Source organism: Clupea harengus, chromosome 11 (genome assembly GCF_900700415.2).
Source record: "Clupea harengus chromosome 11, Ch_v2.0.2, whole genome shotgun sequence".
In the NCBI taxonomy this organism is placed as follows: domain Eukaryota; kingdom Metazoa; phylum Chordata; class Actinopteri; order Clupeiformes; family Clupeidae; genus Clupea; species Clupea harengus.
In genome coordinates this window covers 12,165,322-12,187,498 of record NC_045162.1, presented here as the reverse complement: position 1 = coordinate 12,187,498, position 22,177 = coordinate 12,165,322, and the positions used below count along the sequence as shown (strand labels likewise).

Genomic DNA, 22,177 nt, shown 5'->3' with positions numbered 1-22,177 from the left:
GGAGCAGTGAGCCTCTGAGCTCCAAGGTTCCATCAGTGGGTCTCATTATTCATACTGTCAACACTGAACCATATATACTCACAGACAGAGACAAGACATTTGAATGAAGTTTGAAATGGTGCAACCAGAACCCTATATGAATACACAAAATAATCTCCTGTAATCCTTGTCAGTATTGTCCTGCTCACTGTGAAGTCGATGAACACATTAACTACACATCAACTACACATTTAAACCCGACCTGACCAAGAACAGATAATTATTGCCACAATTAACATCAAAACCTGTGATGTAGTGTGTGTGTGTGTGTGTGTGTAAAGTAATGGGGGGCCTGAGGTTTGAGTTGTGACATTTTGTATAATTTTGATTGTTTTACATCATGAACATAACATTTAGTTGTATAAACACAACAGCATATACAGACGTGTGTATTTTGTAACTTTGATTGAAAAAACTGGAATAGAAATGTATGTCTGTGCATTTTTAATAAAGTTTTACCAGTGTACCCCCAGATCCATCTCTACAGCTTTTGTCACAGTTCTGATGTGTACAGTGCCGGGGGTCATCCCATGGACCCCCCCCCCCCCCCCCCCCCAACTCATCCCATCCATAGGGAGCCACTCAGCATCATCCTGTCACTGTATCCTGATAGGATGAGATGATTCCCGCTGATTTTACACAGCAGACATGATAGGCTGTTATAGTCATAGTCCTAGTCATAGGATTGTCATCTCATTATGTAGTTCTAGTGACGTCCACTGTTAGGGCCATGATCTTACCATCAATTGGTACACCAGCCAGTGGATCATGCCAGCCAAACACAACTGCACAGAAATAAGGCCACTGCTTCATCAACGTTCAGACTTTACTAAACTCAACACGATTAAAAATACAAAACATGAGGAAACAAAAGCATTATCCACATAATGACATGTCCGCTGTGCCTCTCAGACACAAAAGCATTTTCTGATTGGGCCATTTGAGAGGCCTACAGGTAATTGATCAGCGCGTGAAGGAGCGTACGTGACGACCCCGCCCACCACTGCTGAACTTTCCCTGGGAGCCCCGCCCACTGCTGCCACCAACTCCTCCTCCACTGACACCGGCTCCGCCTCCACTCAGCCAGGATAGGCCAGTCCCTCTGCCTCGGGGAGCACGGTCCCTCGTAGCCAATCGATATGCACCTGGAAGGATAAAACCAACAGGTGTATTATATTAAAAAATATATGCAATCATATATATACATATGTGACCTGACAACATGTATATTCAGAAATATTGCATTTGCACAACATACCTGTGGGTGGCTGTCGGGGTGCGATTGGTCCTCTGGCGAAGTTGCTCTGCCCGCCACGAGCGTCACCATACGTTGGTCTGTGAGTCACACCCGTCACCTGGGCATTCCAGCTGGAGCCACGCCCACCCTCACGACGAGGGTAATTACCTGAGACAGACACGAACGCGCACAAAGATTTAGTGTGACGCTGCACTGGGAATCAGAAACCTTTTAAATCAGCAGCTAAGGAGATTTAATTAGGTTGAAAAATGTGAATAACCTCAATTTAAAAATCAACATTTTGCCATAATCCACATTCCAATACAGACTGCCTCTGGGTCTGTCAAGCAATTCAATGTTGTGGGCTTTACATATTGGCTGCATTCATGGTACTATGTTATTGAATGATATTTGCACCTTAGCCAGAACCTATCCAAGTCCAGACTTTTGTCTGACAGATGATATATATGTATAGATACACAACTGCTCTTCCAGTAAACACGGGTCTTACTTGTGAGCAGCACACTCTTGGGAGCAGGTGGGGTGAAAAATCGGGTGTGGCTTGGGAAGCCCCTCCCCCTGCTGCCTGCTGTGAACAGGCCTCTGGTTGGTGGTTTAGCCCCGCCCTTGGGCGGCCGCTTGGGCATGATGAGTCCTCCAGGGCCCGCGGGGCCCACGTCCTTGAACTCGGCAGCCAGGAAGTCATCCACGTGCATGCTGGGGGGGCGGCTGGTGTTCTGCTTACGCTGGCGGAAGATGTCGTGCGGCCGGCAGCCTTGCTGGTTGAACATGCCCCGGCCCCGCCCACGAGGTTGTGCCATGATGTGGGCGCGCTTCGCTGGCTCGGTATAGTCCGCCTTACCACTGTGCAGAAACAGACAGAACAAACACGTTGGACATACATACCAATTATCAAAAACAAACACACAAAAACAAACAAACAAGGCTGACTTCAGTCAGTTCTTTTATTGCCACAAGCGGCACACTGCAACACACACGTGTATTTTATGGAGGCGACACAGGACACACACACACAAACACACGCAGGCCTGAGGTCGCTGTGAAATGTACGCTCTGCATTTGACCCATCCCGGACCATCCTTCCTCCAGGACCCTCCAGGAGCAGTGGGCAGCTTCTCAGCGCCCGGGGACCAAGTGAACCGTCCGTCTCGGTCACGGACGGACAGGAGAATGTTCTGTTTTTGCATGTTTTTCCTGTTGGGGTTCTTATTGGAGGAAACCCCTTGTGAACACGGGGAGAACATGCAAACTCCACACAGAAAGGCCCGGGAGATAGCCCACCTGAGCATTGAAGGTCTGGGGAGGACCTGCCCCCCAGAGCCAACAGCGCCCCATGTGGGAATCGAACCCATGACCTTCTTGCTGTGAGGCGGCAGTGCAAGCACCTGAGCCACCGTTATACACAGAGAAGGCCATCTGCAAATTATATCAAATGATAGTCTCAGCTTTGTGGTTGCGCGGGTGTATGGTGTTTGCCTGTAGCCAAAAAACACTACCGGTAATACAAAATTTCTATAAATTTGTACTAATTCAATTCAGAATTAGTAATGAATGCTTTCAAACGGTACATTAATTGTATTATTTTTCCTTCTCATCACATGCCTATCGTGATATTAAATATACATTCAAAATATAGATATTTGTCAGTCCATTTTGATAATGATCTTTTAAGTTTTAATAGCATAAGGCATGTGGGAAAATTTGACTTTAAACTGAACAGGATGAATTTACATGTAGAAATAGTTCTATCATTTATAGTTTGACTTCAAATGAAGTAGAACTTTATTTGTCCCCAATGGGGCAATTGGTTGTGAGGCAGTAATACCACAAGATCAAAAACATACAAGTCAATTCAAATACAACACAAAATGAAAAACAGTATAATACAATTCATAAAAAAATAAGTGCTCTGTGTTTAGATACTACTAAAATTAGAAGCCACGTTTACCAATTGATGTTAGGTGGTGGGGCTGATTTTGCCCTTTTTTTCTTTAATTGGAGTTTACCGGTGAAATGGCTGAGGGTATGAAGGAGTGTTTGTATTTGTTGGTTCTGTATCACTTTTCACTATCTATTTAAATACAAATAGAACTATACTGCTCGCACTCTGCAGGTATGTGTGCAAAGCTGTAATGGACACAATCCAAGAAGCTTGGACAGGTGACCTTATCTTGTATAGTGAAAAATCCAAGTTCCAAGTTTTCCCTGTTTTCAAATCAAGTGTTAAGAGTTTTTGAATGTACCTGGAGGTGATGAAGGTCTCATGCTTGTGTTTTCCCAGTCTGAAGCCTTTGATTGGGTTCCGGTGGACGGGGGAGGTGGGCTCGGAGAGGAAGGACCGCTCCAACTCTGCCTGCAGGTCCAGATCAGGAACACACTGCTGAGCCAGAGTCAACAGGTCCACTTTCACCTGCAAACAATCAGAAAGGAAAAAAAACAAAAAAACATTGAACAAATATTACAGCAGCGTTTTCAATGATTGTGTGTAAGAAGGGTGGAGAAAAGTTAACACTCTTTGAAAATGTCAAAGACATACACTCACCACTTCCAGGTCAGTATCCAGCTCTTCAGGGTGGAATGGTGAGAACCAGAGGGCTTTAAGCTGCTCATCCATCACATCAGACAGGACATACACCGTCCTACAACAATCATATGATCAGCCAGAAGCACACACATGGATATACCACACTCAAGTTCAGCTCTCTTTTAACTAGAGATTTGAAATCTATGATTAAAAAGGCATTTATCAATATAGTCCATGATTATAATGTCTGTTATGAATGACCTCAACTTTAATGTATCGATAGGTCTTTGACAACATCTCTGGCAATCACACACACATACCTGTGGTTGTACTGCATCTGCAGCGCGTCAGGCTGGGGAAGGTTAGGCTCAATGTCAGGCTCGCTGGGCGGCGTGTCCGCAGAACTTTCCAGAATCTGTCTTAAGGCGGCCAGGCCTTCCAGCAGAGCCTCCTGTGAATCGTCATCCTTCACCTGCTCATAAACACACACACATACACACATTTTAAACAAATTCACGCATAGCTTGCTTAACCGACAACATGTGAACAAATATCACAATCCAAACAAAATGGAATTAGATAATTCTCAAAAAAATATTATATTGTTCATTTTCTAGTTAACACTGAGTACTGGGGTGTTTTCCAGACAAAGATATTTAGTGTAGCAGTGTTTAGTTGTGTGAAATGAAATCAAATGTGAAAAATAGGCTGTGCAAATATTTAGGCACCCTAATCATTTTGCTGATTTGAATACCTGTAACTACTCAATACTGAATAATTGCAACACATAATTAGTCTGATTAGCTTGTTAAGCTTTCATTTCTATAGAAAGGTGCATCCAATCATTAGAAAAAGTATTTAAGGTAGGCAATTGCAAGTTGTGCTTCTCTTGGGACTTGGATTTTTGACTAATGTATGTAAACTGTATGTGTATATGCTTGAAAGCTGTGAGGAAGTGAGACTGTGTCTTTAGAGGGTTTGTACGGGTGTGTACCGTTAGGTGTTTCTCCAGCTCCAGCAGTGGATGCTCCTTGGAGTCCTCCTTCCACTGCAGCAGCTGCTTCATCTCATACGCACTCAGAGCCATGGAGCGGGAGTCAATCTCCTCATCCTACACACACAAAACAACTGAGGTTACAAAACATGAAAACAACTACACATTGTTGTTTTGTCCTAACACAAAAACAAAACAAAAAAGAACACAGGAGGTTGATGAAATGAAACGCACTAGCTATCCTCATTTACAGCGTGACAACAAAGCAATGACAAGATATCAGGGTCTTCTGGGATGACATGTATCATCACAGTTTGAGTCTGAGACATACACACACACGCTTACCACTGAATCAGAGTTCAGCATTTGTCGGAGGAAGTCAAGCAGAGCAGAGAGGACCACAGGAGAGTCTTTAGTGAAGACGCTGATCTCCCTCTTCATCAAAGACACAACTGCAGTGTTGTGTTTCTTCATGGAGCTGAAACACACACACGCACACACACAAACAGTCAAACATAGGTGAACCTTTAATTTCTGTGCACCTTGGTGGTGGTGCTGTGCCTCCACATCTGAAACAAACACAGACTCCCTGAGGTGGGGAGCAGCAGCAGGTAATACAGATCGTATAAATAACACACATACCATACCGTTTAAGTCTCGCTTTTTATCTGTGAGACTCACAGATTTTCAACATTTCTCATGTCTTACGTATGAAACCTTGAATCTCAACAAATCTCATGGATTTTAACTCCCCATAGCATAGAATAACCGTTACTTGTCCAATAGACTGCTTTACAGTGCGAGTGAGAGACCGTGTTCTGTACGAGTGCGGCTCACTACGTCTGCGTAGCAGTTATAGTAGCCAATGATGTTTCAATATTCAGCGGGTAAACACTTTCATCACTGAACTGTGTCAAACACAGACCTGTTTATGAAATGCTGCACAAATGTAAGTGTTTGCATATAATATCTTTTTTGGTGTACGTGGGGGAAGCTCACTGATTTTAACAGATTTCAATTACTGACCTCACGGATTTCAGTCATTTTAATTTGACTGAATGGTATGACACAGACACACACACAAGTGCATACCTCTTGAGGTGGTGAAGGCCGTACTCATGCTCAGTGAGGATCATGAGGGTGCGCAGGCAGGTGAGCAGGAGAGTGTGTGTGCTGGGTGTGTGTCCCAGCACCTCCAGTAGACCGTCACAGATGCTGGCCAAAATCTCACGAGCTGGAAGAGCGTTAGCCAGCTGCTCTGCCTCCGATACACACCCCTCCCCGGAGCCACTGACAACCATAGAGATGTCCTAACAGGCACACAAACACAGGCAACAAGTTTAACACTTTAACACTCCAGTGAAAAGTACGAAAAACTACAAAAACAAATATATTTTGGGTTATTTTGTTGTGGTGCACTCCAATGTGTGACACTCAACACGAGAACAAAAAAACACAAAGAAGAACGAAATCAAGGACAGTCATAACACATTGCAATGATCCAAACAGCAGGTGAAGATAATTTACTTAATCATAATATTAATAATATTTTTAATAATAAATTACCAGTGAGTGCTGCATGACTGTCCTGCCCAGTAAACATTGGGGTTGTTAGTTACCTGATCACAAAGGGACTGGATGATGGAGGCTACGACGTCAGCACTCTGCTGTATCGTGATGTTAGCATCAGCTGGGGGAAGAAGCAGAGACATCAGAGGAGGGAGGAGGTCCAGCCCTTCGACACGGGTGGCCCCGCCCAGCAGGGGCAACATGGCCGCCTTACAGCAGCGCTGCGAGGCCAACGAGTCCAGGAGTGCAAGTAACCGTGGCAACCGTGAACACACGCGTTCCCTGAGGAAAAAGAGGAATGATGAGTTTGAACAACTTTTGTGCAGAGAAGCTCTTCAAGAAAACTGGTTGTGTGTTAGTGTGTGTGTGTGTACGAGGTGTGATTGTTCTCTTACGGCTGTATTTCCTCCTGCAGCTGCTCCAGGAGCGTGCGGATGACCAGTGTGGCGGTGGGTGCTGCCAGGTCACAGAGTTGCACACAGACGCGGCGCATCATGGCCTGCAGGGGTGGGCAGCTGCTCACGCCCACGCTCCGCAGCACGTCCACCAGCATGCCCGACCGAGCCTGCAGGTGCATGCTCCAGAGCTTCCGCGTGTTCAGAGCCACGCTCACGTCCTGCACCGACAACGCCTGATTTACCGACACACAGTAAGGAGAGAGAGAGAGAGAGAGGGAGGAGGACAGTGAGAGTGTGGGATTGCAGAGAGGAAAAAAGCAGTTAATATAGACTATGAAATAATATTTGACAAGCTCTCAATGACATTCTTAGATGATTTACTATAGTGTCAAACTTTTTATAGCTACTGTAAGTACACACTGTGCAGATATACGGTTTAGGGAATCTATAGATAACTGCCTGTGTGTGTTTGTGCATGTGTGTGTGTGCGTGTGTGTGTGTGTGTGTGTGTGTGTGTGTGTGTGAGTGCGCGCGGGCGTGCGTGCGTGTGTACCTGCGTGGTCTGCATGGGCAGTGGCAGCGGCAGCAGCTCTGACAGTAGCGTCAGCCCACTGAAGATGTTCTCAGGCGCCGCCAGGATGGAGGTGAGCACCTCCTTGAGCGTGAGTGCCCAGCTGTGCCCGGCCAGCGTCTCCTCGGTGGCGGCCTCCTTCTTGCCCACCGCCTTTGTGAGTGTCAGCAGCACGTCCACCAGCTCCGCCTGAACACGCAGCTCCTGCCCGTCCAGCCTGCCCGTGGCTGGCGTGGAGCATAGCACCGCGTGCAGGGACACGCACACGGCCGGGATGCGCGTGTCGCGGCACTCGTGCCCGGCGCCGCCGCCACTACTCCCTTGCAGCAGTTCACTCAGCATGGTGCGCAGCAGCCGCAGCGTGCAGGAGGCCACCGACATGACGGTGACGCGCTGCGTGCCAGGCCCCAGCGGCCCGTGCAGACGCCAGGGCAGCAGCAGCAGCTGGCACAGCTTCTGGAGCACGCGCACAAACGTGTCCAGGCCCTCGCCGGAGAACAGAGCCATCACCGCCACGGTCCACTTCAGCTCCTTCTGTTGGCCTGAGACGATACGTCAAAACATTTATTACAATTATTACTATTTTGGGTCAACCACCATACATATAAAATAGCGGCATAATGGCAGTATAATGACATTTCGATTGTTTAACAGACTGGCCGATAACCAGTGCAGCTACGCTACTGTTTTAGGCATGTGAATTGGAGATGTGTGTCTTCTGTGTGTTTGTGTACCTGGAACAAGTGGTGGAGGACAGGCAATATAGCAGAGAACTCGCAGAGCTGTGCAAAGTCCCGCCCCTTCTGGTGTCATCAGGCTCTCTATATTCTGATTGGAGGCAAACACAGTCACGTTAGGTGGAGGGTCGCATCTTTCAATCCAATCGCATCTTTGTTTTTTGACATGCCTGATTTCTGTTCACACCAAGTCATGACGGTTAAACTTACTTCTTTTACATAATCGATGAGCGTTGGGATGGCGCTGATGTCAAATCGCAGTTTCTCCAGCGGCTCCAGCCATTTGCCGAGTTCTAGAGGGGCACAGAGACAGGAGTGAACCCCTTCACCCAAGAGCAGTGGACCAGATATAGATGAGCATGAACCTGTGTGTTTGTGCACGTACCCAGCAGTTTGGCATTGTTGTCATCAGCTTTGCACGCGCTCAGTAGAGTGGTGGAGTGGTTCTCCAGCATCCTGACGTCGTTGGAGTTTTGCACCAGCAGCAGAAGCAGCATGCAGGCGTAGTTATAGGCCACCGACTTGCGTACCTTGCCCTCACTGTGCATACAGACAAAAATGAGATCGTAACTATCTGGGGAGCTTCTTACAATCTAAAGTAAGCTACAAGACCTTGGGCCCTAGTTTGGTGGTGAAAACAGCTGGTGGAAACCGCCTATTCCACCTGGGCAGGTTATTCATCGCCGGGCGGTTAATCAACTTTCCCCGAGGCGTGGATTTTGCATCTAGGCGTAGCAACATGATCTCCTCACAGGGAACATCTGAAGGCACCAATTACAAACCATCACTGCCCAAGTAGTTGGATTTGTCTATCTGCCAAAAAAGTATGCCTACATATTTCAATTTCAGTAATAGCAAGAAGCTGCCATTCAGGTTCGTCCAGGTACATATCTCACAACGTCCCATATCTTATGCATTCCCCATTCATGTAGGCTACTGATCATTGCTGCAATGCTGTTTTACACATGAGGTTTTCTCCCTGTCTATGGGATATCCCATATCCTTAGTATATCTACACAAACAGCGACCACAAGTCGCACCTCACCAAGTGCCAGAATGTCTGCTGAAACATTCAACATTTCAACAAAGATGTAAGCTCTACATTTTTCGTTTTCAAGTTACAAATGTGTTCCACTGAACGAATTTAGATGATTAAATCGAATATGTGGCCCATCATATGTTACGGATGTTTGGACATTTTACATTTGAGTCCAAAATAAATTGTAATTCTTTCTTTAGAGGCTCAAAATCACAGGTCACCCTGAATAACAAAAAGTCAGTCAGTCCTTCGAAAGAATATAATTGGGCATTTTAAAACAGGTCTGACGAGCTACAATTATGTTTCAATAAATTCAAATGTTTAGCACAACAGAAGAAGCACTACGGTTTATTCCTTGTAAAACTGTCCAGAGTCCACAGCGATATTGCCACCTTCTTACATTATAATTGTGTCTGACGCGTTTAGTTTAAATGTACTGCTCCACAAAACTATTGGTCAACTTTAACCAAACCTTTCACTAATAAACTTTGGCCTGTTGCTGCCCAATTAGTGCCACCTTAACCACTCGCTTTACTGCTCGTTTCTGCCAGCCATTTGTTTGCCACCAAACTAGGACCCCTTGTCTTCCTAAAACCAGGAACTGATGTGATGACTTACGTATACATGGTTTCAAATTAGTTTTTATCCAATGATTTCTCGACACATTAACCTGACATAATGAAATGGTCCTTGTATATAATCCACCGCAAATGCAATATTGTGATGCAGAGAAGCTTCTAGAAGATGTGGGTGTGAATGCATGAGCACTACTGACCCTTGTCCCTCCTTGGCATGATGCTGCAGTATGTTGGTCAGGCAGGTGATGTTGTTGTCCAGACAGAGTGTGTGTGTGAGCGCGTCCCGCCCGCCGGGGCTGAAGCTGATCAGGTAGAGGCTGTTCAGCGTCGACAGCACCACGGGCCCCTCCCCGAGTCCCTCTCCGTCTCCTTCCATCCCCGCCTCGATCAACTCAGCCACCCCTTGTAGCGCGTGCAGAACCTGGACCAGCCACGCCCAAAAGCTGTCCTCCAATGAGCAGGCCTCGCTGCTATGCACGGCCTCCTCCGTTTCGGTCTCCATGAGAGTGTGTGTGAGGGGGTGCGTGAGCGCAGGCAGCGGGGAAAGCACCCTGAGGAGAAGGCTGGTGGGCTGGTGGTGGCTGAGCAGGAAGAGGAGGCCCTGCTGCGACTGCGACAGGAAGCGCAGCACCTCGCGCACCACCTGCACCAGCCCCAGGTGACCGCCCGCCGCAGGGTGGGACATCACCACCACCAGAGACTCCAGGAAGTGACACGCGTGCATGTACCTGCAGATGGGACACATTAAGATGAGCACCTTAAGATGTGTTCAGAGATATAGATAAGACTCATTTCAGACACACACACAGAGCATAGAGAAATCAATCATCTGTGGAGTGTACACAACTACACACTTATGGAGTGGGGACCAGTGTACAATTTTTCGCCAACAATTTTGACTATAAATATTCATTGATGACCTTTTATTTTCATGAATAAAAATGAATATAAATCATGAGCATCAATTGTAATGACAACATTAAAAAATTACAGCGAAATCTCATTCATTATGCGTTGATGAGTAAAGACGAGACAGCTGGCTCTGTCTGGGCAGACAACCTAGATCACAGATGCCATGTCAAAGCAATCGACCGTTTGTCTTTTTTAACAAATCATTAAAATGCATAAATCTGGAAGTGCAAGTTCTCACTGCCTCCATGCATCCTTCTCCTTCTTTCCTGCATCGGTGCACGTCCGCGCAAATTACAGCTTCCAGCGTAACTAATGTGTGCAAGCTAGTCTACTAATAAATCTAGTTGGCTTAAAAAAACAAACAAAACTATTAGCTGGCCTCTCAAATGATAAGTGCTGCATCTTCACCAGCCGCCTGTCAGGTGAGAAGATGATCTGTGGACACATTTGTCTTATATTCACACCAAAAGACAGACTGAGCGTATCGCTCAGAATGAGGATGAGTGCCTTGTGTATTCAACATGGGCACGCCATCCTGCAGTTTCTGCCAAGGTAAATATCAATTCTGCATGTTGATTGATTTGATAACATTAGGCAAACAGTAGCGCTGCGTGACTGCTCTTGCTTTGGGTCTCACCTCACAGAGGCACTCAGTTTAGCCATGTTTAGTAAGCTAGTTACAGTTAGCATCAGCTGCTGCCCTGTTGGTAGCTGCGTAGGAAGGCGCGTGGACCCTTTATGTGGCAGTGTAGACAACAACATTAAACTGTCTTTGTAATTATGACTAATACATTGCAAAAATTAGATTAAAATGAAATCTGAGCTCAACTGACTAAATCTTGACAACTTGTTACTAAAAAGAAAAACAACAAAAAAGACTTAAAACCAACTACAACATTCAGTAACAGTACATTTAAGATTCTTCTTAAGACTCTCAAAATTAACACTGGTAAGGAGAAGGGGTGTGATGAATGCACGGACACTGATGCAAAGTATAACACACACCTGTAAAGAGTTGGGTAAGGATCATTTGTGTCCACTGGTCCAGTGATGCGGGCCGTGGTGGGGAAGGCTTTAGTAGGTGGCTGCAGCATGCAGTGTGGCGCTGTCACCAGCAGGTGGAGCAGCTCCTCCAGCAGTCCCTGCACGCGCTCTAGCTCACCCTCATCCTCCGCCTCGGTCCCTCCTCCCTCGCGCTCCTCCGCCTCTCCTGCCCCCTCGTCCACCTCCCTCTCCGCGTCTGCGGCGGTGGTGGCGGTAGGGTTCCTCTCAGCCCAGGCCCCAGCGCAGCGCCGCAGCTCCCCCAGCAGCTCATAGAAGTGGCCCTTCTGCAAGACGGCGGCTCCGGCTGTAACCACGCGCACCGTCTGGTCCAGCAGGAAAAGCTCCAGCAGACGCTGGTACGCACTGGCCTCCCTTTTAACTTTATCCTCCGCATCCCCCTCGCCCTGACAACCATCCTCTCCTCCTCCTCCTCCTCCTCCTCCTCCTCCTCTTCCTCGTCGTCGCCTGTGGCCCATCAGCGCCTCCATACCCTGCGGCTGGTCGACGACTGCGTGGAGGGCGCGCAGGGCGTTGAGCTTCAGTGCTGAGGAGATGTATTCGGCAAACAGCATCTCCAGGAGCGTCCCCAGCACACCGCAGTCCAGCAGGGCAGACACCACGTCGCCGCCGCAGTCGGCCAGCGCACAGGCCAGCTTGGCCCCGGCCTTCAGCTGCCGCAGGTTGAGCGCGATGGGCTGGGACAGGGCGGAGCTCAGGCTCAGCGCGTGGCACGCCCAGCGGATCAGGCGATCCAGGTGACCCTGCGCCGTCTCCGGCTCCTTGGCCACCAGGAAGCTCAGGCCCTTCACCAGAACCGGAGGCACCTCCTCCAGGGCAATAATCCAGCGAGGACCCAACTCATCACTGCCTCCTGTGCACACATAAACACACACACAATACTGACTTACGTACACTAATTTTAACCAACACTGATCATGTACACATTCTAAATATACCTACCATAAGGCACCATTTAATTATAACCACTGTTACTAACACTTCATACATACTGACAATTATCCTAAATACTCATATACACACTGTAGTATGATATAATTATCAAAATCACTCTGTTCCCATGATAGATTCATAACATAGACAGACGTACCAGACTCCAGCAGCTCTGTGAGCTTGGCTGCAGACTCGGCCCACGCAGACGTGGGGTCGTCGAGGTCCTGGTTCTTGAGGCAGCTGAGCTGGGCCTCGTACTGTGTGGTCTGGGGTGGTGTGAAGTGCTGGAGGGGCCGCAGCTCCCGCTCGTACGGGTCGTACTGGACGCTGGGCACCGAGGCCAGGTCCTCTGCTGTGTAGTCCACGTCGAAGCTGGGCAGCTTGAAGGCGCCGCTCTCCAGGTCCTCCTCATCACTGGAGATCTGTTCATAACCGTCATCCCCTGAACACACACAGAGACACACTCAAGTTACACATCACTGCATGAATGTGCCACATATTAAGCACTTATAAGCTTTTTAAACAGCATTCAAACCTACAAAATGTCTTATCTTTCATGCTTATGCTATTATGCTATTGGATGTCTCCAACAACTTTGCCAGTGGTCAGAACTCTCGCAACTAAACTCACCACCTTCTTCTTCCTCCATCTCCTCTTCCTCCTCCTCAACCTCTGCCTCCATCTCCTCCTCCTCCTCTACTTCCTCGTCAGGCTCGGTGCCTTCCTCTGTGCCTTCTTCCTCCTCTTCCTCCGGCTCGGCTCCCACCTCCTCCTCCTCAGGCTCAGGCTCAGAGAAGGGCTCCTCAGTTCGCACCGAGCCCGGCTCAGGAGACACTGCTTCCAGGAACTCCTCCCCATCAACTCTCTCCTCTTTCACCGGGCCTACACACACACACACACACACACACACACACACACACACACACACACACACACACACATCAGGATATACATTTCCAAATCACATACACACTATAGAATTCAAAACAACTGTATAACAAAAACACACATGCCGTCATAAGCACAAATAACATATTGATGGTGGGCAATATAGAGAAACATAATAAAATACACGTTTTAAAGGAAGCACTGTGAAATTACTACTGATCCAACATCAGTTAAGACTCTGTGGCTAACATTTCAGTCATACAGGTTAGATATTTTAGCTACAACCATCACACACTGGAAGCATATTTAACTCTGACTGAGACAGCAGTGTGAAATATAATGATAAAACCAAGAAACAGCTGTGCAAATAATAAATACCAAAACAAACAGACCCATTTTTACAACAGGATGCCATCAGATCGAAAATTGCTGTTTGTGTGTTTTAGTGTAAATGATAGGTAATAAACTTGTGAAGTTTATTTGTCTATGCTTCTTTCTACCGAGTGATCCTACATGTCACACAATCATTCACATGCAAGCTATAAATCTGACTTGATGGTTACAGTGTGATGCGCTACTTAAAAGAAATGGGGAAAGGAGGCTTTCCTCCCACATTAAATTGGGCTGAAATTGATGGGCAAATAAGTCATTACCAGCGCACAGCCAGCAAGAGTGCAGATCAGGAGTAGTCTGCCATTCTTCTGTGTATAGGCGGAGATCCCGGGGGGGACGTGCCCCCCCCTACCATAAAGTTGTCCCCCCCAACAATCATTGAAAACTAAAAAAAAAATGTTTTAAATAAAAATACGACGACACAAGCGGTGCTAATTATAGACGTAAAAAAAATGTGTTTTTTAAGTGTTGAAAATCATGTTCCTCCTATTCCTCAAAGTGGTTTGGTTCACATGCTGTTTCCAACGGGCAGGGCTACCGGCAGCTCCGTGTTTCAGTTAATCAGCCCAGTAGCCTACACGGTCAGATTGTCAGACTGTTTCCTCCTCTGTCCCCTGTCGCTGCCGCTATGATACACGATATGTGAAGAGATTTACCTCATTCTCGAACGCAGTAAGAACATGTAAAGAAGAAGTTTTTTTCTAAACTCCATTTACGAAGTTCTAATCGATATGCACAAGTATACATAAGCTTATTAATGGATTGGCATGACAACGTGAACGTTTGCCGATAACACACGCATGCCGGTAATTAACACAGTTAAGATAGCTAGCTAGACAGTCTAGGACAATGTCCTGTCAGGGCAGGTTCATGCTAGTTAATAAACGTAGGTCTACATCTCAGTGCCTCTCCAGATTTGTTAAATTATCTGAAGTTAAATTAATGTCATCTTTTTCTGCGGTCCATGAACTATGCTGGTATTGTAACATGGAGTGACAGTGGCGTAGGAGGTAGAGAAGTCGTATTGTAATCAAAAGGTTGCAAGTTCGATTCCCTGTTGAGCTGTTTTATAACTTATTTTGAGCATCAAGTTCTCTTGAACTTTGGACATTATTTGTCTGTGAATAGATATTTCGTGTTAGTACATTTAATGCTGTTTAGATAATTCTAAAATTACTTCGAATTTCTGTTTGTAAATGTGATAAGAGAATTCGGTATTTAGCAGTTTATGCTAGCTCTTGTGAAAGCAATTTTTTCATGTCCCCCCCCCCCGGAATTACACTCTGAAATTTGACCATGTATTGTCCCCCCCTACAATGAAATGGGATCTCCGCCCCTGCTTCTATGCTGTTGCCATATGAGCAGCATCGTTTCAGAGGTGGGTGATTTATGGAACATAAATGAGCCGTCCTGCCTTAGTTGTTTTGCTCTACAGCAGTGACAGTAACTTCCCAACAACACAGCTCGAGTTACATTTATTCAGAGGACGCCGTCTCTTCTTCCATCACCTGCCATCTGCACTGACCATTACAGCAGAAGGAAGGTGTAAATGTCTGGGGTCACCTAGATTACACCCCTGAGCCCAGAGTCCTGGTTCTCTATTAGTGGGCCAAGACATACAGATGTCTTTCAAATGTCAGCTCACACTCATATGGACACGTGCGGCCCTGTGCGGAGTCTCACCTTGCACAGTGACGGCATCATCATCGTCGTCGTCAGGCGGGGGAGGACCAGGGGGTGTGCGAGGGCCTCTGGGCTGTGGTCTGGGAGGGCTGCCGTTAAACTGCTCCTCACTCTCCCACTCTGCATACACACGCATACACACACACAGTTATGGATTGGGCAGAAGATTAAAACTCTACCAAAACACTTCTCTGGCAGTCATGTGTGGTTGTATGGTATGAGCGTGGGTTTTCCGTCTGCAAGTGTGTTCCTCACCATGCTTACTCCCCCGCTTCTGTGTGGGCTGTTGTGGGGGAGGAGGCGGGGGTGGAGGGGGCGAGTGTGAGTGCGAGCGTTCAGCCGTCCCATACACTGCCACCGTGAGGCACGTGTACCAGCCCCGCAAGACCAGACCATCTGTGTTCACCTACACACACACACACGCAGACGCACACACACACAAATATGCACAACAGGGAAGGGATATAAATGTTCATGCATTATGCAAATATTGTGTTATTGCCATCGTCATAGCCTCTTTTCTGGCCCGGCTCCATGTAAGCCATCTCTCAGTTTTCTTTCTCTCCGTCTTAACGTTCATACCCACCCCACCTATTTCTCAACACGCCCTCCCTCACTTGCTTGACCAGGCACACCCTTTAACAGGCACAAGGAAAAGGCATGAATGCAGGGAACATTAGAGTACAGTTTACCTAAGGCAAAGTGTGTGTGTGTGTGTGTGTGTGTGTGTGTGTGTGTGTGTGTGTGTGTGTGTGTGTGTGTGTGTGTGTGTGTGTGTGTGTGTGAGTGAGTGGTTAATTTGTGTCAAGAAATCTGGGTGGAGGTAGAACATTAAGCCTGAGGGGGGAACATCGTGTACCTCCCTATCTCTCGCTCTCTGTTCTGACAAAACCCTCAGCTGTGCTATGCTGCTAAGGACATTGCATTCAAGAAAAAAAAGATTTTCTATTGGCGCCCATTCTGACAATTGTTGTGGAATTACAGTGCATTAAGGCAGGACACACTCATAAGTCTCTGATGTTGTTGTCATTTTCCCTTTTTATTTTGTAATTTCCCAACTAACGTAAAAGAATACATCCCAGAATGCACTTAAGTAAAACGTTGTTTTTTTTGTCATGGCGGACATTAATGCAGTGTGTGGCTGTGTGGTTGACTGATTGGATTGGATTAACATGTTAAATATGTATCAGATGTGCAATCCCCATCCTGGCAATAGTTACATGAAAATCATGAAAATGTGACACTTCAAATGGTCTGTTATGGCTGGCTCCATGAAAAATCCAATTCTAAAACCTGAGGTATTTAAATAGTTTAAAAAGAACATAGCTAGTCGGGCTGTGATAGAACCAGGTGCAATGTGACTTATAAAAACAGCAGCAGAAGGGCGGGCGGGCGATACGCCTCTTTATGCATTCTTACCTTTCCACTGGGTCTGAAGACAATGGACTTGTTTTCATCATACTCCAAACTAAAACAAACATACATACACAAACTTTAGAAAGACTTACTAAGCTACTGGACCTAATTGATGTTTATATATGTAGGACAGGTTTCGTGAGTGTGTGTGTGAGAGAGTGTGAGTGTGAGTGTGTGAGAGTGTGAGTGTGTGTGTGTGAGAGTGTGAGTGTGTGTGTGAGAGTGTGTGTGTGAGAGAGTGTGTGTGAGAGAGCGTGTGTGTGTACCTGCCCAGACGATGAAACACAGGTGTATTGGCTTTAGACAGGTTGTTGTAGAACAGGTCCAACTGGAAGGCATGTGGAGCCGTCTCCCTGGAGATGACATCACAGATCCATTGCATTATAAAATCACAGCTCTACTGTGTGTGCAACAACAGGGAAGACTGGATTTCGGATGTGTTTTGAGGCACTAATAATTTTTTCCATTGAGGGTGTAACATGAGAACTGGAGACACTGAAAAACAGTGTGCTTGGATGTAAGCATGATGGATTTTATATCTTCACCTCCAGAAATGATGTGTTTGAAAATAAAACGGTAAACACAAAGCTCCAGGGGACGACAGGAGACAGATTGAGAGAGAGAGAGAGAGAGAGAGAGAGGGGAAAAGGCTATGAAGAAGAGTGATGTCATGCAAGAGAGGGAAGGAGAATGGAGCGAGCGGGGCAGGAAGAACAGCTGATAATGGAGAACGATGGGGGGGCTTCGGCTAGACTGGGCACGAAGATGGTGTGGAGCATCTAGGGCAATCTGTCATCATGTACAGAGAGAAGTCCTATGCCCTGACAATAGCCCCACGAGGATCACGGCCAGCAAGGAAAGCCGCAGACGTTCTATGCTCACATAAGTCTCAGTGAAATGCAATGAATGCCAATAAATGTGTTAAAAATGCAAGAAACTTTATGGTGCTTACCGAAAATAAATCACTAACTTAAAGATACATCTGTCAGATTTGTTTTCATTCTGCTGAGAGCCAAGAGCAAGTAATGGATGTATCTTTGCATGTGAGGAAAATAGGGGTGGGAATCTCTTGGCACCTCACGATTCGATTCGATTCCGATTCAGAGGTCAACGATTCGATTCTAAACCGATTCTCGATTCTAAACCGATTCTCGATTCTAAACCGATTATTGATTATCAATTCTAAACCGATAAAACGATTATCGATGCATCTCGATTTTAAAAACATTTGAGTTTGCTACTCAGAGTCTCAAATCACTTCCTACTTTGTGTTTGATAATTAAAGAAAATCAACAGATCTATTTTTTTTCTCCTCGTCACAATTATGTCTTTCTATGAAACAATGCAATAATCGATGCAGCTTGCATTTCAACACAAAACAAATGTGTAAAAAAAAAAAAAAATTAAAAAAAAAAAATTACATTTAAAAAAAAAAATTTTTTTTATTAAAAAATCGATTATGAACTTTTCTGAATCGAGACAGAATCGTTCTAGAGAGAATCGAGATAAATCGAAAAATCGATTTTTCCCCCCACCCCTAGAGGAAAACCATGCACTGGCTGTTAGTGTGTTGATGTGAACTTACCCGAAAGCTCTGCTGTCTGGGAGGCTGCTGTGAGCTTTGATACCAGGAGGAATGACTCGAATCTCTGTCACCAGCACGCCACAAGGAAACCTCACCACATCTATATTAGTCAGCTAAGGGAATTCACAAAGACAAAAAGGAAAAATCCATGTGTACATGTGTGCTAAGGGTGAAAAGAAGAGTCTACTGGGTTAGAAATTGTGATTCTTTACAAAAGAAATCGTCAAACTGTATGTTTACTGTATGCACCTATACACCAGAAATAAATACAATTCTGATTCTGAAATTGATTCACAATATTTACGATCTAAAAAGCTTCAATAATATAAACTTCAGAGGCCAGAGCTGAACTTTGCCTACTTATTCTCATCTCTGGAATGGATCTGCCAGAACAACAAGGGTTCATAGTGCCAACCTTTTTCCAGGCACATTTCTAAGGATGCTTAAATTGTTCAAAGAATTGGACAAATATAGTGCCACATCTACTTGTAATACTTTGCAAAGCAAAGCACTTCAAAATAATTGCAATATGTTTTTAATTGGCTACTAAATATTGTTGTAATATCAAATCGGAGGGCTTTGGCCATTCATGTCCATTATTTTCTCTCTCTCTCACACACACAGACACACACACATGCACGCACACGCACACACACGCAATTTCTTTAAACTCTAGGATCTGCAAAGTAATACAAACATAAAGCAAGCAACCCTGTAATTATGAATATAATTATCATTCTTCTTAAATATTGATTCACCAGTCGGGACAGGACGCCAACAATTCAGGACAGGTTGACCAACATCCCATGTAGTCATAAGGCAACTAAACAAAAATGGTGTCAAAAGCTTTTAGGAGGCTTTTGCAAACACATTACATCTTTGCCCAACCTCCAGGCCACCTAGCTTCGGTGTACACAGGGCATATTCAGATTAAGTTACAGGAAGAGCCCTTGGAAGCGTCAGAAGTCTGAAAAATGAATAGTTATCGTGGACTTGTAGTAGTAAAGGATTTGTGGTTCATAATAATATAGGCCTCATTGTTGTTGTGTCAACTCATTCGTGGAAATTGTTATGATTTTACAGCGGACGCATTTTCTAAACAATTTACATTTACCGCAATTACATTGAGTATCTGATAAAAACTGACATACGCAAGTCAAGCTCACGTCCACGCCACACTGAGCAAACATAAACAAAGTGGCATGCAGTCAGTGCGCCAGTGGGGCGCTTTACGCGCAGGTGATGCGACATAAAGAACCTTAAAGTGAGAACGCGCACAAATAAGATGATCACAAAAGAGCAACCTAAAAAAACAGCTTAACCTAAGAAAAAATGACCGAAGACGGCCACCATCATGTCAAATTGGGTCGAATTAAAGAATTTGCCACGTTAGCTAGACCAGCTAGGAGCGAGCGTTGGCATGTATAACTAACCCTAATAAACAATCCATTCTACCGATAGTGATGTAGTTTAATAGTTGTCTCCACACTAAATGTGCCAGCCCACGTAGACAGTTATCATCTAGCTAGTTAAGAAGCTGCAATTAACGTTACAATTCAAGCATGTTAGCTAGAGCTAGCCAGTCTTTCACGTTTGCTATATATCACTGGCTAGCGTTAACTTGATCAACTAGTATGTTTACACATGTATCAAGGCTATGTGGGATGAAATAATACAACTTTGTAAGGGAATAGACAAGCAAACAGTAATATGATTTGGCCCATTTAACAACTTCCTCACAGCTACCTAGCGTCTTATCAGGTGTTGAGTAGGGAACTGGTCAACTAGCTAGCAGACGGTAGCTAGCAACCTAGCACCTGCAGCAGAACGTGAAGTGATGCTGATAATTGCTTACAGTAAAGTAAACAAATGGTGTTATATTTGACTATTATACAAAAGCTATGTGCACTGATTTCCTTCAGCTATATGGCAAGTTTACCTCTGCACTCTGATGCTTGAAAGTATCCAAAAACAGAAGCTCCATTGAGGAGTCCCCCGCCATCTTTTCTTTCCACGACGGGGCAGGTTCCTGTTTTGGCGTCACTTCCGGTTGCCCTTCTTGCTCAACAGAGAACTGAAATGGTTTGATGAAAACAAAACTTGTTTGGTTCTACTGCTTCGCTGACTGTGCAGTTTGGTAGTGTTTTCCAATATGAATAGGCCTATAGCGTCTTAGAGGAATAGCTCAGTGAAATTATTGATGTTTTCATCAGTTAATTGCTTTTGCTTTTGTTTCCTTATTTATCAGATGCGCAGACTATTTTGTTTGAGTAGCCTAAGTGATGAGTTCTTTTTTATTTTCGTGTACTCTTTAAATATCTCAGGTTTGAGAATTGGATTTTCAAGGAGGCAGCCATAACATACCATTTCAACAGTCACATTTTTATGATTATCATGCAATTGTATTACTAGTATGAATCAAATTTCTATTGATTATGGGCTTTATATGGTATAAGCCCTTTGCAATTAGGGAATCAAGATATTCCTCTGTCTATGATGATTCTAACAGTGAAAAACGACTGAGTAGATGTCATAGCTTACACATAAAACAGGTACATGGATGGGCTATATTACTTCATCAATATGTCAAATTAAACTGCACTTGCCGCATAGCAATGCATAATATGACCGCAGCACAAAGTGTGAGAACAAGCATAGATGGATTATGCAATCGAGTGCCCCTATCAGAATCAGAATCAGAATCAGAATAGTATTTATTGCCAAGTAGGTTTACACCTACCTGGAATTTGTTCTGATGTATAGGTGCATACAGTAAACATAAAAACATACAAACACAGTAAGTACTACACATAACATAAGACATAAAAACACAGTAAGTACTACACAAACACAATAAGTACTACAATTCAATACAAAAAGCAGGGCAGGAGTGCAAAAGTGGATGTGCAATGTGCAGTGTGCAATGTAGTGTGTGTTAACATAACACAGGCTTGAGGTGTGGGGGCAGGATGTCAGGTGGCCTTGTTACTAAGGCCAACGGCAGCCGGGAAGAAGCTGGTTTTGTGGCGTGAGGTTTTGGTCCTGATGGACCGCAGTCTCCTGCCGGAGGGAAGGACCTCGAAGAGTTTGTGACCCGGGTGTGAGGGATCGGCCACAATCTTACCTGCCCGCCTCAGGGTCCTAGAGGCGAACAGGTCCTGTAGAGATGGCAGATTGCAGCCAATCACCTTCTCGGCGGAACGGATGATACGCTGCAGTCTGCCTTTGTCATTGGCACTGGAGCAGTAGGGCTTACTTGGTGTGGGGTTTTAGGGCCCCTGGTGATGGGGTGTTAGGGCCCCTGGGCCCGATAGCTCCATTCGGTAATCCAGGCCAGAGAATGAACAAGAATTAAGTGAAATAAGACATATTTTCCATTCCAAGAAAAGTGTGTTATCTTGAATGATAACGTTTCTGGCAAAACTTCTGTTGTATGTCATATTCTTAATGAAAATATGGGATAGATAGATAGATAGATAGATAGATGGATACTTTATTAATCCCGAGGGAAATTTAGGTCATCCAGTAGCTTATACACTTAACTTAACTCACAAACACAAACATACATACACAAATCACAGTATAATCACAGTAGAAA

The 22,177-nt window shown here is 45.3% G+C and overlaps 1 protein-coding gene across 1 annotated transcript; it reads right to left on the bottom strand.

The window, feature by feature from the left end:
• Positions 1-468: 468 nt before the first annotated feature.
• virma (vir like m6A methyltransferase associated) lies at positions 469-20,645 on the bottom strand. The gene is made up of 25 exons (XM_012825122.3): positions 20,519-20,645; positions 18,580-18,692; positions 17,261-17,347; positions 16,998-17,046; positions 15,834-15,984; positions 15,579-15,698; positions 13,245-13,496; positions 12,772-13,056; positions 11,625-12,534; positions 9,905-10,435; positions 8,476-8,630; positions 8,301-8,383; positions 8,088-8,181; positions 7,336-7,895; positions 6,780-7,015; positions 6,435-6,666; positions 5,908-6,125; positions 5,161-5,293; positions 4,816-4,932; positions 4,142-4,293; positions 3,840-3,936; positions 3,541-3,707; positions 1,788-2,140; positions 1,298-1,444; positions 469-1,184 (listed from the first exon to the last, which is right to left on the bottom strand). The coding sequence occupies exons 1-25, from the start codon at positions 20,579-20,581 to the stop codon at positions 1,003-1,005; spliced, it is 5,487 nt and encodes a 1,828-aa protein (XP_012680576.2). The 5' UTR covers positions 20,582-20,645; the 3' UTR covers positions 469-1,002.
• Positions 20,646-22,177: the final 1,532 nt, after the last annotated feature.

What these genes read in the sequence shown, in the direction of transcription:
- virma (XM_012825122.3), bottom strand. Translation starts at nt 20,581, where the DNA reads ATGGCGGGGGACTCCTCAATGGAGCTTCTGTTTTTGGATACTTTCAAG. An exon ending in GAAGCGGGGGAGTAAGCATG is followed by an intron (nt 15,699 to 15,833) that starts GTGAGGAACACA and finishes GTGTGTATGCAG; the next exon opens with AGTGGGAGAGTGAGGAGCAG. An exon ending in TGCTGAACTCTGATTCAGTG is followed by an intron (nt 4,933 to 5,160) that starts GTAAGCGTGTGT and finishes TTGTGTGTGTAG; the next exon opens with GATGAGGAGATTGACTCCCG.